Below are 14,701 nucleotides of genomic sequence, written 5' to 3'. Positions count from 1 at the left end.
TAAAATTATGCTGTAGCCAACCAATCTCCTTGCTGCAACCTCAGATATTACCCATAATTTTCTACCTCCATGCCCCCATTCATGCTGTTCTTCATACCAAAATGTCCTCCAATCCCAACATAATCCAATTCCATTATCCTTCAAGGTCTACTTCAAATTTCCCCTATTTTATGAAGGAGATCCTATGAAGTCTTTCCTGACCCCTCCAATCATATGTGCTCTCTCCCTTCTCTGAAATCCCACAAAACTTGTCGACATTTCTCTTATGGTATATACACCCTTTAGCACTGCATGACAGTTCGGTAATACCTGTGTCTCAAGATTATACTATTTGACATCAAACACTGTATTATTCCTCCACATTGCCAAACAAACAGTAGCATTCAGTAGATTATTTTGACAGGACAAATTTAAAAAATGCTCCAGGACATAGAAATTGAATGAACAATGGTGCTAAGTCAGGAACATCTGTGGCATATGCCTAAAATGCTGACTATTCCAGTTTGATTTTTGAACATAAGTTTAGCTGATATAATCACGGGAGTTAAGCTCAGAAGGCAGGCCTGAGTCTTTACACAGAGCCTTAAGTGGCAGGGCAATAAAAATGGCATATATTCAGTTCTCAGTGGAGTCACTGACAGTTTTGGGAGCTGGACAGCGACAAAATCCGAGATATGAAAAGCAAACCAGAAGCATCCTGGTTGACACATCAGTCTCCTGGGACTTTGGTTGGAGGCAAGTCCATCCCTGAGAGAAGAATCGGGTCTTAAGTGTGCAGATAAAATTAAGTGCATGCTCTGCAGGTCTGTGAGTCCTAAAAAAGTCACGAAATAAACACTGCTCTGTAGGCTTCCCAGCAACCAGATATTTGAGTGTGCATCTCAACAGAAGGAAATAGACAAACACGAAAGCTATCATTACTGAATTTCCAAACTGGTGAAAAAGCGAAGCTTCTATATTTTTCTGCAGAAGGGAGAAGGGAACAAAAAAGCACACCACACACAAAGGACAGGAAATCAAAATAGCTTTGAATTCCTCAGCAATAACACTGGAAGCTAGAATACAGTGGGAAAATGTCTTAAAAATTCAGAAAGAAAAGAATTTCCAACTTAGAATTCTATGCTGAGCCAAACCATCAGTGAAAGTAAAGGTAAAATAAGCACATGTTCACACATACAAAGTTCCTGAAAACTTACCTTCCGTGAACCTTTCTCAGGACACACTGAAATAAAGACACAAACCGGGACTTCCCTGGTGGTCCAGTGGTTAAGACTCTGCACTTCCACTGCAGGGGGTGCAGGTTCTATCCCTGGTTGGGGAACTAAGATCCCACATAGCCAAAAAAAGAAAAAAAAAAAAAGACACAAACCAAGAAAGAGGAAGATAAGGCATAACAGAAACAGAAAATCCAACACACAAGTGAAGTACAAGGAATCCCCAGACTGATGGGCAGCCAGGACAGCACCTGGGCACCAGGCAGAAAGGATGACGCCTCCAACTGGACATGTCAAGGATCTCTGGGAGACATTTCTTTAAGAATATCTGGGGGCTTCCCTGGTGGCACAGTGGTTAATAATCTGCCTGCCAACGCAGGGGACATGGGTTCGGGCCCTGGTCCGGAAAGATCCCACATGCCACGGAGCAACTAAGCCCGTGCGCCACAACTACTGAGCCTGCGCTCTATAGCCTGCGAGCCACGACTACAGAGCCTGCGAGCCACAACTACTGAAGCCCGTGCACCTAGAGCCCGTGCCCTGCAACAAGAGAAGCCACCGTAATGAGAAGCCTGCGCACCACAATGAAGAGTAGCCCCCACTCACCACAACTAGAGAAAGCCTGCGCGCAGCAAGGAAGACCCAACGCAGCCAAAAATTAATTAATTAAATAAATAAATTTTTAAAAAAAGAATATCTGGTGCTACAACAGGGAAAACAATTTGTGCAGGAAAAGAAATCTTAGCATCTTAAATCGTGGCTCACTGTGACTACATGATGATGTAAAAACTGGATGCTAATCTATCTAAAATGATGATATAACTTCTGGGGAAGAATATGGGGCTGAGAAATGAGTGGGGGGCGCAAGGGTGAGGGAGGAGAGTTAAATACTCATCTTCCATAGTAAGAATCAATATATAATGCCTAAAAGTGAAAAACCAAGAAGTCACAATCAAAGTGTTACTTGAAAACACAGGAGCTCTATGTGCACGTATAACATGTTAAAAAGTTTTAAATGTTTAGCCCTGGCCTGGTCCGGCCCACCCCCTCCCCGCCGGGTCCTTGAGGCCCAGCCTGGTCGGGCTGCTGGTGGCTGGGCACCGACGGCCGGACTGGCCGGACAGACGGGCGCACATGAGGATGGACGGAGGGATACACGGAGGGCCGCGGGGACGCTCGGCCCGGGCCGGTGCTAAGAGGCCCACCCAGGAGGGCTGGGGCAGCACTCAGAATTTTTATTTGGCTGCTACCTTAAAATACAGGCCCTAAAAATGCCAGCTTGTTTGGACTTAGAAGATGACCTGATAAAAAATGACCTGATAGAAAATGATAAAAATTAAGAAAGACATTTTGGTATTTTTATTGTCCACTTGGCATATGCTTCTGGAATAATATTCACCATGGTTTTGGATGACCTTCCAAACTTAGAAGACATCTATACTCCCTTGTGTTCATCAACAGTGGAGGACCCAGAGATGGATTTTGACTCTGGACTAGAAGATGATGACTCAAAAAGTGATAGTGTTTTGGAGGATTCCACAATCTTTGTGGCCTTCAAAGGAAATATAGATGATAAAGACTTCAAATGGAAATTGGACACAATATTGAAGAAAGTGCCCAATTTGTTACACATGGAATCCAGCAAGCTAAAGGTACAGAAGGTAGAGGCCTGGAACAGTGTGCATGTGACATTCAACATCTCCCGGGAAGCCGCGGAGCGGCTACGGATCCTGACTCAGAGCAACAACCAGCAGCTTCGGGATCTGGGAATTCTCTCCGTTCAGACTGAAGGGGAAGGTGCTTCAACCTGGCTTTGGCTCAGAACCAAAGCCGAGATGTGAGAATGAATGGACCCACGGGAGCTGGAAATTCAGTTAGGATGGAGGTGGGATTTCCCATGGCAGGTGGTCCAGGAATGCCTAAACGCCTCCCACCTGGCTTCCAACAGGACAGGCCAATCCTGTCCTGTTGCAAGGACAGGTGCCTTCGACCACAGCAATTACCCCTGGAAATTCAGGAGCCCCTCAGCTGCAAGCAAATCAAAATGTCCAGCATGCAGGTGGTCAAGGAGCTGGTCCTCCTCAAAACCAGATGCAGATGTCCCACGGGCCACCAAATATGATGCAGCCCAGCCTCATGGCAATTCATGGCGACATGAACAGCCAACAGACTGGTAGTTCTGGGGTTCCTCAGGTGAACCTGGGCAACATGCAAGGCCAGCCCCAGCAGGGCCCACCATTCAGCTGATGAGCACGCACCAGCAGATCGTGCCCTCCCAGGGCCAGAAGGCCCAGCAACAAGGTACCTTGAACCCTCAGAACCCTATGATACTTTCAAGGGCCCAGCTTATTATGCAGCAGGGTCAGATGACAGCAGATCCTCAGAGCCAAAATCTTGGGCCCTCGCCCCACAGGATGACCCCACCCAGGCAGATGCTTCCCCAGCAGGGCCCACAAATGATGGCACCACATAACCAGATGATGGGGCCTCAGGGGCAAGTTTTGCTTCAGCAGAACCCAATGATAGAGCAGACTATGACCAATCAGATGCAGGGGAATAAGCAACAGTTTAACACTCAGAACCAATCTAATGTCATGCAGGGACCAGCACAGATAACGAGGAGACCAACTCCAAACATGCAAGGAAACATGGTGCAGTTTACGGGACAGATGTCAGGACAGATGCTGCCCCAGCAAGGGCCCATGAACTACAGTCCATCTCAGGCTCAGGCGCAGGTCTTGAGGCCACCAGGGCCCAGCCCACATATGGCCCAGCAGCATGGCAATCCTGCTACTACGGCAAATAATGATGTCAGCTTGTCTCAGATGATGCCTGACGTTAGCATGCAACAAAGCAACATGGTCCCCCCCACCGCCCCGCCGACGTGCAGGCCATGCTGGGAAACAGTGCCTCGGGAAACCACTTCTCAGGCCATGGGATGCCTTTCAACGCACCTTTCAGTGGAGCACCCAACGGAAATCAGATGTCCTGTGGTCAGAATGAGGCTTCCCGGTCAGTAAGGATGTCACGCTAACAAGCCCATTGTTGGTCAACTTATTGCAGAATGATATCTCTGAAGGTCATTTTGGGGTAAACAATAAGCAAAATAATACCAATGCAAATAAACTAAAGAAGAAGAAACCCCCTCGGAAGAAGAAAAATAGTCAGCAGGATCTAAACACCCCAGGTACTCGCCCACCTGATCTGGAGGAGGCTGATGAGCAGCCATTGCCTAGAGAACAAGGAATTAACCTGGACAACTCAGGCCCTAAACTGCCAGAATTTTCAAAGCGACCACCAGCCCCTTCACAGAGTTTAGTCCCAAAGGAAACTCCAGCCACAGCACTGCAGGGGTCTGTTCCCAGACCAGAACTCGAGGCAAATGCTGCCATAGTCTCTAGACAAAGCAGTGAGCCTAAAGAGATAACTGAAAAGTCCAAAACTCCAAGCCGAAGAAAGTCCCAAACTGAAGAGCCAGCTGTGGCTTCTGAAAGTGTGGAAAATGGACATCAGAAGCCATCCTCTTGGCCTGCTTCAGCCTCCAGCCCGACTAAAGACATAACCAGTGCAATGCGATCCAAGCGAAGAAAATCCAAGTAAACAAGCTGGACGATGACTTGATATTTGTAAATGTGTGTGAAGTTTACAAAAAGCAATTTTGAGCTGTGACTTTTTAAAATCCATTTCTGTACAGTTATTTTAATAATGTGGTCCTTTTCCTGGTCCCTGCAACCTGTTTCATAAAGTGCAATGGGGAAAGCAGAGTTGTTGAACCCTTTTGGTGTTGCAAGATGAAGTTCAAGGTTTCTATACTGTTGCCATGTATTGAGAGGAGCTAATGCGATTATGTTATTAGTTTTCACATTTCCTAAGCAGCCTAGAGTACAGGGTGAGCATTTTTAGATCTTCTAATAATGTATGGTGCTGTGGAAGTACTGTGTCTGAATAGCAGTAGTGGGGCAAAAGGAATCTTCTCATTTGGAGATGTTGTAAATAATTTTATTATATAGTGTTTTGGATGTATTTGTTGTAGAAATGGATCAGTGAATAAAGAGAATCTAAGGGTTTGTACAATGTGGAAAAAAAAAACAAAGTTTTAAACGTTTAAAAGATAGTGACTGTGATACAACCACTCTGGATATTGGTCTGGAAATTCATAAATGTAAATTCATACCAAATAATTCCACTGCTAGGTATGAATCCTCATGAAATCTCACACATGTACATGGATTGTTTATTGTAGCATTTTTTGTCATAAGAAAGTTTCTTTAAAACAACCTAAATGTCCAACAACAGGAAAATGGCTAAATGAAGTGTGATATACAAATACAATGGAATTCTATACAACAGTAAAATGGGTGAAATGGAGCCATAAGGATCCAACATGAACAAACCTCAAAAACCATGGAAGAGAAAAAGTAAGTTACAGAGAGAGAAAGTTAACATATAATACTATTTACATAATTTTTAAAACATACAAAAAAATACTATATGTTGTTTAAACACACACACAGACACACACACACACACCAACTTCAGGATCATGATTCCCTCCAGGTGGGAGGAAGGAAACAGGATGGGGTCAGTGAGGGGCTCATAGAGGCTTTCAATTCTACTTGTAATATCTTATTTCTTAAGCTATGTAGTAAGTACGTAAGTACCCATTACATTATCTATATATTTTTGTGTCTAACTGAAGTATGTCTAGGGGCTCCTGGTAAAATTTGGGAAATTAAACTCATACATTTAATGTTGCTTCAACTCAAAACACCCCTAGAGGATTATATAGTCCCTTAACCAAACTCTCAGAGATTTATGTGTTTCAGGATTCAGAATTCTTTGGATTTTAGAAAAAGGTATCAGGATGCAATCCCATATGTTATATTACACCTTCAGTGGGACCTGAAATCAAGTGATGTTCAAAATAAGCATCTGACACTATTCAGATGGTTGTTCGCCCCTCAGAGGAAATCAGCCACCAGCCTGGCCCTGTACCAACAGCCCTCACTCCTCAGACCTACACTGATTCCCCTCTAAGAGCAGAGGAGGAAAGCAAGTGCATGGGGACACCTGCAGGCCTTTGGAGGCTCTGGACTCCACCGTATCCGGATGCGTAAGTGCCTGGAATTCCCTGCCTCCTCACCTCTACCAGGCATGAGTGCCCATTGCTCGGCAGCCCTGACCAACTGTGGGGCACATACACCACCTGATTCCTGCCGAGCCCATTTTCTGCTTTATTTAAGTTGTTGTTGGGCAGATCACTGAGGATGACTCAGCCCTACAGTCCAGTCTCAGTCCTGCCACTCCAAAGCCAGCACCACACACACACACACACACACACACACACACACACACACACACATTCATACCACACTCTAAAGCAGATGTCCTTTCACTGACTTCCTAACTTTAGTGATTAACCTTGCCTATCTTTGGTCGAGCTCGCTAATCTGTATTCCTCCATGCCCCTATCACTCAGCACCCAGGAGCTCCATATTTCTAACAGCTGCTGGCATCTTGCTACCTCCAACTGGCTGGGTCTGGCTGCCCTTCAATGCCAGCATCACATATAATCAGCCTCGGGAAGTGATGAATACCAACTTGCTCTTGAAAGCTGATGTTGAACAATCTTTTAATTTTTATTTCTGAGTAATGAAATCATACTGTGCTGAGTTTATGTCCAATTAAACATCTGTTATGGTCATCAAAATCTCCTGGCCATTATCACAGATGACATTCTGAATTGATATCAACAGTATAATCAATAGCCAATTCCTAAATAACAGATTCAGTAAGCACAATGCCCAACTGTGAAAAGGTGAAAAGAACTAGGTCTTCTCCCCCATAAATACCAAGTGGCCCAGCCAACCACCCCTCTGTTGGTCCAGCTCACTGATTTATTTATTGTATTTGCTCAATGCTCAGGCCTCCCACAGAGCAAGTGCAGAGGAAATCGGGCGTGCCAAGTGCTTTCAGGGGGAGCCCACCATCTCTTCCTTGGGAGAAAGGCAGTAACTCAGCGTTGAAGTAGGATGTCAGCAAGCTAAGGGAGAAAGGCAAAAGCCCTACTTACCATAGAAGAGGAAGGCTTTGGTCCTGTGATGATGGAGGTAGGTCCGGTTGATGGTGAAGAAACAAGTGTCTGCCCCGCACTGGCCTAGCCTTCCAGTTTCCCCAGTCAGTGGAGACCACCAGAGCATGATGGGGTAGCTATCAGCTGCCAATGTTTTTTTCCTATTCAGGGTCAGACCTTCTCTCTTAAGGAATGGATGGAGATGTATAGGCTCTTCTTCCATTTGTGCATGTCCGTCTTTCAAATTAGAATTTTTAAACATCTTCCCTTCAAATTTTCCCAGCTCAACCACTACCTAAAAGAGATGATGATTATTACCAGTGTCAGACTGTTTAATTTCCTTCTGTACATCTCCCATTCATCTTGATGATTTAGCTTCTTATTAGTTTTCTATTGCTACCATAACAAATTATCACAAACTGAGCAACTTAAAATGATGCAAATTTATTATCATACGATTCTGGAGGTCAGAAGTCTGAAATGGTCTCACTGGGCTAAAATCAAGGTGTTGGCAGGGCTATGCCATTTTTCAGGAAACTCTGGTGGGGAATTCGTTTTCTTGCTTTTCTTTTAGAGGCACCCACATTCTTGGCTCATGGCCCCCTTCCTCCATCTTCAAAACCAGCAACGTTGCATGTCTCTGACCCTTCTCCTGTTATCGTATCTCTCTCTGACCACAGCCAGGGAAGAGTCTTCTCTTTTAAGGACTCATGAGATTACACTGGGCATGCACAGATAATTCAGGGTTATCTCCTCACCTCAAGGTGTGTCACTATTTACAAAGTCCCTTTTGCCAAATAAAGTAACATATCACAGTTTCCAGGGATTAGGGTAGGGACATAGCCTCCAAAATATCTACCAACAAGGATGCTTCATTCCACTAAACACATAACAGATACATCTCTCCTCCATTTCATAGGCAAATATAGAATCCAGAAGTGGTTGTGTCTCTTAATGAAACCTGTGAGAGTCAGGGTTATTATCTGGCTATTGCTGGAGATTACACTCCGGGGAAAATAAGTTATAAATTACCAATTGGTTTCTTTTTACTACAATTAAAGGAGTCATAACATGGATTTTATATTTCTAATAATATCCACTATGGCATAGAGATGGCATAGGTACTGGGTTCCTTCTCACTTAAAACCTTGTTTTTTAATTTATTTCAAGAGACTCTGGGTCCTGGAGAGCTACGTCATCAATCACAGTAATCTGAAGGGCAGGGTGGACTGAGTGAAATCAGAGGGGCAGTAGTTCTCCAAAAGTGCTGCCTTTTCATCAAACTTTAAGGTTTGATATTGACATGGCATTACAAAAATATGTTAGAGAGAGCAGTATAAAGTAGGGGCTGGTCTGTTTCATATATAACAAAACATTAGTAGTCACACTATACAATAAATAAAGCCAGTAAAAGAAGGCATATTTTCACGTATTAACTGGCCCACTTGTCAACACAGGACACTACCTGTGTGGCCCGCAGACCCCACTCTCAGCAGCCAGTGGTGGTGCCTTCTTTATGTATTTGCTACCTTTGGTGTCAGAAAAGGGCCCCTGCCCACTGAGGTGATACAGTCTAACTCCCTGGGGAGAGTCTATAACGTTCACTGGATTCTCTGAGGGATCCAAGGCCAAAAAGCTATTAAGAGCCACTCAGCAAACGCCACATAGTATTCCAAACAGAAGAAAGAATTCTATTATTTAAAAAAAAAAAAAAAGCACAGATCACTTGTGACACCAAAGTCATCATTAAACAGTAAAACCATCACTGAAAACTAAAAACCCTTGCCAATAGCTTTCTAAGCCTCTTTATGATAACATAATAATATGGCTATTCCCCAGTAGCTTGATGGAATGGAGCTGACTTGTAGCTACAAACACTCTTTTTCACCCAACCTTTCCCTTCAAATATACAACCAGCGACTTGAAAGAAACACGTTTAGAAAGCCATGTTTATAACTTCAAAGACAAATTTTGCTCCACATTTCTGATCAAAGTCTACTATGTGAGGTATAAGGTTGTATCCAAATAATAGGGACTGGGACTTCCCTGGCAGTCCAGTGGTTAAGACTCTATGCTCCCAATGCAGGGGGCATGGGTTTGTTCCCTGGTCAGGGAACTAAGATCCTACACGCCGCAGGGCGTGGTCTAAAATTTTTTTTTTAATAAAAAAAAACAACAACGAATAATAGGGATTGCTTTAAGGAGAGAGATTTCTGAAGCAGAAAACTCCAGCCCCTCCAGTCCAAGCAGGTCCTGGATACCCACCTCCAAGACAGACAAGCAGGGAGCCAGGGGTTTCCTCTGACCGGAATCCCAACCTGGCAGTGGAAGGTGGTGGAAGTACAGTGCAGTACTATCTGCCAAAGTCCTTTTATAAGCATAAGCTCATTCAGTCCTAAGCGAGGAGAAGGGAAGCCCTACAGGATAACACGCCCAGAGAACACTTCTGTCTCCAGCATCAGCTCCACATCTGAACTACTCACATCCACAAATAATGTTTAAAAGTCCTTTTGGATTTTGAAATGGACATCTGGCCCTTGAGTGGGTGCTAAAAATATCTCAACTCATATTTCTACTTTTAATATCACTGTGAAACTTTTATTTTACTTTGAAATCAGCAAATGAAGTTGAGAATAACCAACTAAATGAAATAAATGGGGGGATTGAAGAAACGTTTAAGGTCACTCACCCTACTACAGACAAATTTGTTAATGCAGATGTGTGTGTTCTACAGAGCGACTAGCTTGTCCTCAGAATAGTCATTACTTCTTCAAGAATGGCATCTTTCGGGGACTTCCCTGGTGGCACAGTGGTTAAGAATCCACCTTCCAATGCAGGGGACACGGGTTCGATCCCTGCTCCGGGAAGATCCCACACGCTGCGGAGCAGGTAAGCCCACGCACCATAACTGCTGAGCCCGCGTGCTGCAACTACTGAAGCCCGTGCGCCTAGAGCCCATACTCCACACCGAGAGAAGCCACCGCAATGAGAAGCCCGTGCACCGCAATGAAGAGTAGCCCCCGCTCACCGCAACTAGAGAGAAAAGCCCGCGCACAGCAACGAAGACCCAACGCAGCCAAAATAATTAATTAATTAAAATTATTTTTTAAAAAAACAGAAGGGAGTTTCCTGGTGGTCCAGTGGTTAGGACTCTGTGTTTTTGCTTCCAAGGGCAGGGGTTCGAGCCCTGGTCAGAAAACGAAGATCCTGCAAGCCACACAGCAGGGCCAAAATAAGAAAACAAAACAAAATAAAACAAAAAAAGAATGGCATCTTTCAGAAGGGATCATGACTTGGAGGAAGCCATCCAATTCTGATCCAATAAGACAGACAGAGCTCTACCTTCTGTTACTCTAAAACCAGTACCCTGCAAGAGTCGCAAACTGATCCCCTAACTCACTGATTTTGTTTCTACCTGACACATCCATTCACTAAACCTCAGTTTCGTCTGTTAAAAAAGAAAGTATTTTCCTTGCTTTACACAGAAAATCCTGATCCTGAGAGATGATGCAAAAAGTAAAGTACTTGGAGAGAATGGGGGGGGTGGTGGCAAAGGCCCAGGAATCAACACTGCACAACCCAAATTCTTGGTACCTGGAGCGTGACGAGCAGAAAGACAGTAGCTGTGACGCACAGGCAAGATGCCAGAAGCTTCCTCCTCTGAATCCGCACCATGCTGCCCTGCCCTGGGTGACTGACAGAGGGTTAGCCTGGTTACCAGGTGTTCTCGAGTCGGCCCGCAGCCCAAGACAACTTCACGCGGAGGAACCATCTGGGTGCCAATTTCCTCCACTGCCATTCCTGCTGGGACCTGGTCTCCATGGAGGACTGAGAACTGAGGTTCTGAGTGGGCCTGGCTTGGCATTGAAAGGGAACAGCATGCAGTCTTCTTAAGCGATCATCAGAGCAGCTGGAGGTTCTTTAAACCAGAAGGCATCAAAAAAATCTGTAACAAATGAACAACATTTTAGCCGTAGTGCAGAAGATTTCATAAATGTAGTCTTGCAGGGTTATCATGTAGAAACCCAAAGCTTTAAAACTAAAAGGAGCCTTTGAGATCATTTAGACCTAATACCTCACTCACAGATGAGGAAACCAGAACCAGAGAGATGAAGTGACTTGCCCAAGGTCAGAAAGTCCATTACAGGAGAGTGAGAGATCGACAATCAGGTCCCGAGACTAAAATGATGCTTCCACTTAATTTTCCCTGCCATCAGACTTGAATTCCAAAAGTCACTGACATGTAGTCATTTCCTTCTATCTAAGTTTCAAAAGAGCAGAGAAGTGGAGCAGAAATAACCAGGACTGTCCACCCACTCCTATAAAAATTAGGGGAAAAAAATCAAAGTTTCAGGCATTGATTAGAAATGGAAAATGATCAACTGACCCCAGTTCCCCCCAAGGAAAACAACTTCATCTACAACATAAGGAATTCAGATTACTGATTTATTTGTTTAGCCTTTTATGGCAAGTGCACTAAAGCAGTGGGTTATATGGGCAGTACGGTTCTCTGGACATCTTGAAATAAGATTTCCATCCATCTGAAATGGATGATCTTTTCCAAAAGTTTTTTAAATGCACTAAATAGTCCCATAGAATGCCTCTTATTCCCGGGGTTCTCTGAAGTCAAATGTCTTGAGCAAAATGGCCCTGTGGAGTTCAGAGGAAAGCAAGGATCAACATTCCAGAGGAAGGGAGTGCTCCAAGGGCTGATCCTAAGATCTGACTGTACAGCTCTCAGATACAGAATTGAAGATACAATGAGAAATATAAAAATGATGTAGAATTCCGGTTAAATGCCTTCGTCTTGAAGGTATGCTCCCCTCTCATGCATCTACCTTAATTAACTTTTAAGTCTAGACTATTTCTTCTCCTCAGAAACCAAATAACTCTTGGTCTTAGAAACAGCCAAAAGCGCAGTTTTCTTCTTTCATCCACGGAAGTCCTGCAATCCACAGCGCCTAAGAGAACGGGCTCTAGAGTCAGACTGCCAGAATTCAAATCTCAACTCCCCAGCCTCTCCTTGATTCAATCCCCAAAATGTAGAAAATAAGGTGCCTAATCAGAGAGTTACTGTGAGAATTCTATGAGATAAAACTGGCAAAACACTTATTTCAGAGTCTGACATATAATAAATATCCAAGAAATGTTTGCTATCCTCATGTTTAAATATTATAATTTTTATCATAGCTTTAAGTGGAAAATGAAGTTGAATTCATATAAAGTATGATACTGACAGATCAACTGGAACTTCACAAGGAGGAAATACTTTACCAAAGAAAAAGAGATCACGAATATTTGTTGAGTGACCTATTATGTCCTTTCTTAAGTACTCAGCATGCATGAGCTCATTCAGTCCTCCCAACACCTCAGGAAGTAGCAATTTTTAGCCTCCTTTTTAAGGGTAAGAACACTGAATTTGAAGGAAGTAAAGTAACTTGCCCAAGACTATAACTTTGATGAGTAATACAACCAGAAACTAGTCAGACTCCAAAGTTCACACATTCTTTTTATATTTTGTTAACACAAAGGCTATCAAATTCCCACCAGATAATACTAACACTCACAGCTTATCTGCCTAAATCACAGAAAAAAACCTGTGTACAATAGCTCTCTGTCAGATGATGTACCAGGGAAAAAAGTATCAAAAGTCCAAAAGAACCTGAAAAGCGCCTTTCCTTCTACTCAGTAGATGCTAGTAGCTATTAATCACATAAAATGGGGAGCTAGCACATTTGGGCACCAATCCCAGCTGTTATTTATATGTAATATACATTTGGACAAGCTGTTAAATCTTTCTAAGCCCCAGTTTCTTCACAGTAAAGAATAAATGCCGGACTTCCCTGGTGGCGCAGAGGTTGAGGGCCCGCCTGCCGATGCAGGGGACACGGGTTCGTGCCCCGGTCCGGGAAGATCCCACATGCTGTGGAGCCTGCGCGTCCGGAGCCTGTGCTCCGCAACGGGAGAGGCCACAACAGTGAGAGGCCCGCATAACCCAAAAAAAAAAAAAAAAAAAGAATAAATGTTAACTCTCATTATTTCTTTCCCTTTTATAACAGAAAGATTATCTATTTTTCTTTTTATATGCAAAAGCAATTTATTATAACTACAATTAATGTAACCCAGATTAGGTAATGAAATAACATTACCAGTTTAAATGGATATAAAAGCTAAATCATTTTCAAAAGATTTTTCAATATATCACTCCACTCAATCTTATCCACTAACCACTTTGTAATGTAGGTACAGCCATTATTATTATTCTCGGTTCCCACAAATAAGGAAACTGATCCTTGGTAAGTTTAAGTGATTTACCCACGATCATAGTTTTTAAAGATGACTAGAAATCAGTCATCTTTAAAAAAATAGAAATCAGGTCACTTGACTCCAAGATCAGTGGAAAAGAAAGAGAAGGGGGAAATAATGACAGCTTGTTAAGAGTACAAAAGAGTCAGGAATAAAGGAAAACAAAAGATGGAGAGAGTGTGTGAGGACACAGTTTGGGATATTTTTACAGCTAGTACGTGGCTCAGACCTGTCCTCGGGCCTTTTTAAGTCTTTACATGGCTGTACAAATTATGACAGAAGAATTTAAGGTTACAAATTCCCTTCCATCCAAAGAATCTCAATTTAGGTTATATTCCCCAAACCAGAAGTACATAGTATGGTCTCAAGGACTGAGCTGTGGGTAAATACCCACCACTAAAGAATAGAATCAGCTAGTGTAGATGGTATTATGATTTAGAACAGGCAGCAATCAACCAGGCCTTGGGGCACATCATCTAATATACGTATGGCATTAATTACCTGGGAGTTTTTCATCAAGTAAGCAGTTCCCCGGCTGGTGGGACAGATGGGCTTGCAGAGAGCACCGTGAAGGCCAACAAGCTCCAATACAATGGGACTCCAATGGGTCCCCAAGAAGAAAGCTCCCTTCTGTTTCATCGTTGCCCCCAGGGTGAATCTCAGAGTCCTCCAAGAGAGTGCCCCAGAGCACTCCTTCCCAGGCTGGAGTAGTGTGTGTTTGCTCAGACAACCATGTAGATAACATCTGAAATGGACTTACTAACTGACCCTCTTGACCCAAGCACTGAGCTCTGAAATGCATCACGCGGCTGTGTGCACGGCCTGGGGCCGGCCATCTGCTGTCCAGAGAGGGGTCTGGAGCTGAGCGTGACCATCTCACACTCCTGCAAGTGCTATTCCATCGAAACCAGCAACACTTTCACTCCAAAATAATTTCAGCGTTGTCCGCTTTAATTTGAATTAAAATGGACAGAGGAGAGACTGAACATCTTAAAGTGAATTAGCAGCCTGAGGATGCCAGCTTCAATGTCAGCCACACAGGGCCGGTGCAAGGTGCAGGTTAAGGGTCTCAGAAATGGGACTAAGAAGACTTCTGCCCTGTGTCTCT

The 14,701-nt window shown here is 43.7% G+C and overlaps 2 protein-coding genes across 13 annotated transcripts in view; one reads left to right on the top strand and one right to left on the bottom strand.

Moving 5' to 3' along the window:
• The window catches only part of FUT10 (fucosyltransferase 10), a 176,291-nt gene that overhangs the window by 143,448 nt on the left and 18,142 nt on the right, over positions 1–14,701 (bottom strand). For 7 of the 12 annotated variants that reach the window (XR_003677781.2, XM_007119712.4, XM_007119709.3 and 4 more), the window contains exons 1-2: positions 10,882–11,057; positions 7,288–7,582 (exon numbers count right to left, since the gene is read on the bottom strand). Coding sequence is in view for 10 of the 12 variants with exons in the window: in XM_007119712.4 (XP_007119774.1) it covers positions 7,288–7,582; positions 10,882–10,962 (376 nt within the window). In the remaining 2 variants the exon portion in view is untranslated. Of the gene's footprint in view, positions 1–7,287; positions 7,583–10,881; positions 11,234–14,701 lie in introns of those variants that run through there. The other 5 variants (XM_028482080.2, XM_028482079.2, XM_055081420.1 and 2 more) reach the window with 2 other exon arrangements.
• Positions 1,403–4,814, top strand: LOC102979536 (nuclear receptor coactivator 6-like). Its single transcript, XM_055081419.1, is given in 6 exon segments — positions 1,403–3,014; positions 3,017–3,154; positions 3,157–3,450; positions 3,453–4,093; positions 4,096–4,213; positions 4,216–4,814. Coding segments are annotated over 6 exon segments (2,190 nt in total). The 5' UTR covers positions 1,403–2,614.

The sequence above is a fragment of the Physeter macrocephalus genome, chromosome 20 (assembly GCF_002837175.3).
Source record: "Physeter macrocephalus isolate SW-GA chromosome 20, ASM283717v5, whole genome shotgun sequence".
Lineage (NCBI taxonomy): Eukaryota > Metazoa > Chordata > Mammalia > Artiodactyla > Physeteridae > Physeter > Physeter macrocephalus.
The sequence above is the reverse complement of the archived record's forward strand: the minus strand, read 5'-3'. Positions and strand labels throughout refer to the sequence as shown.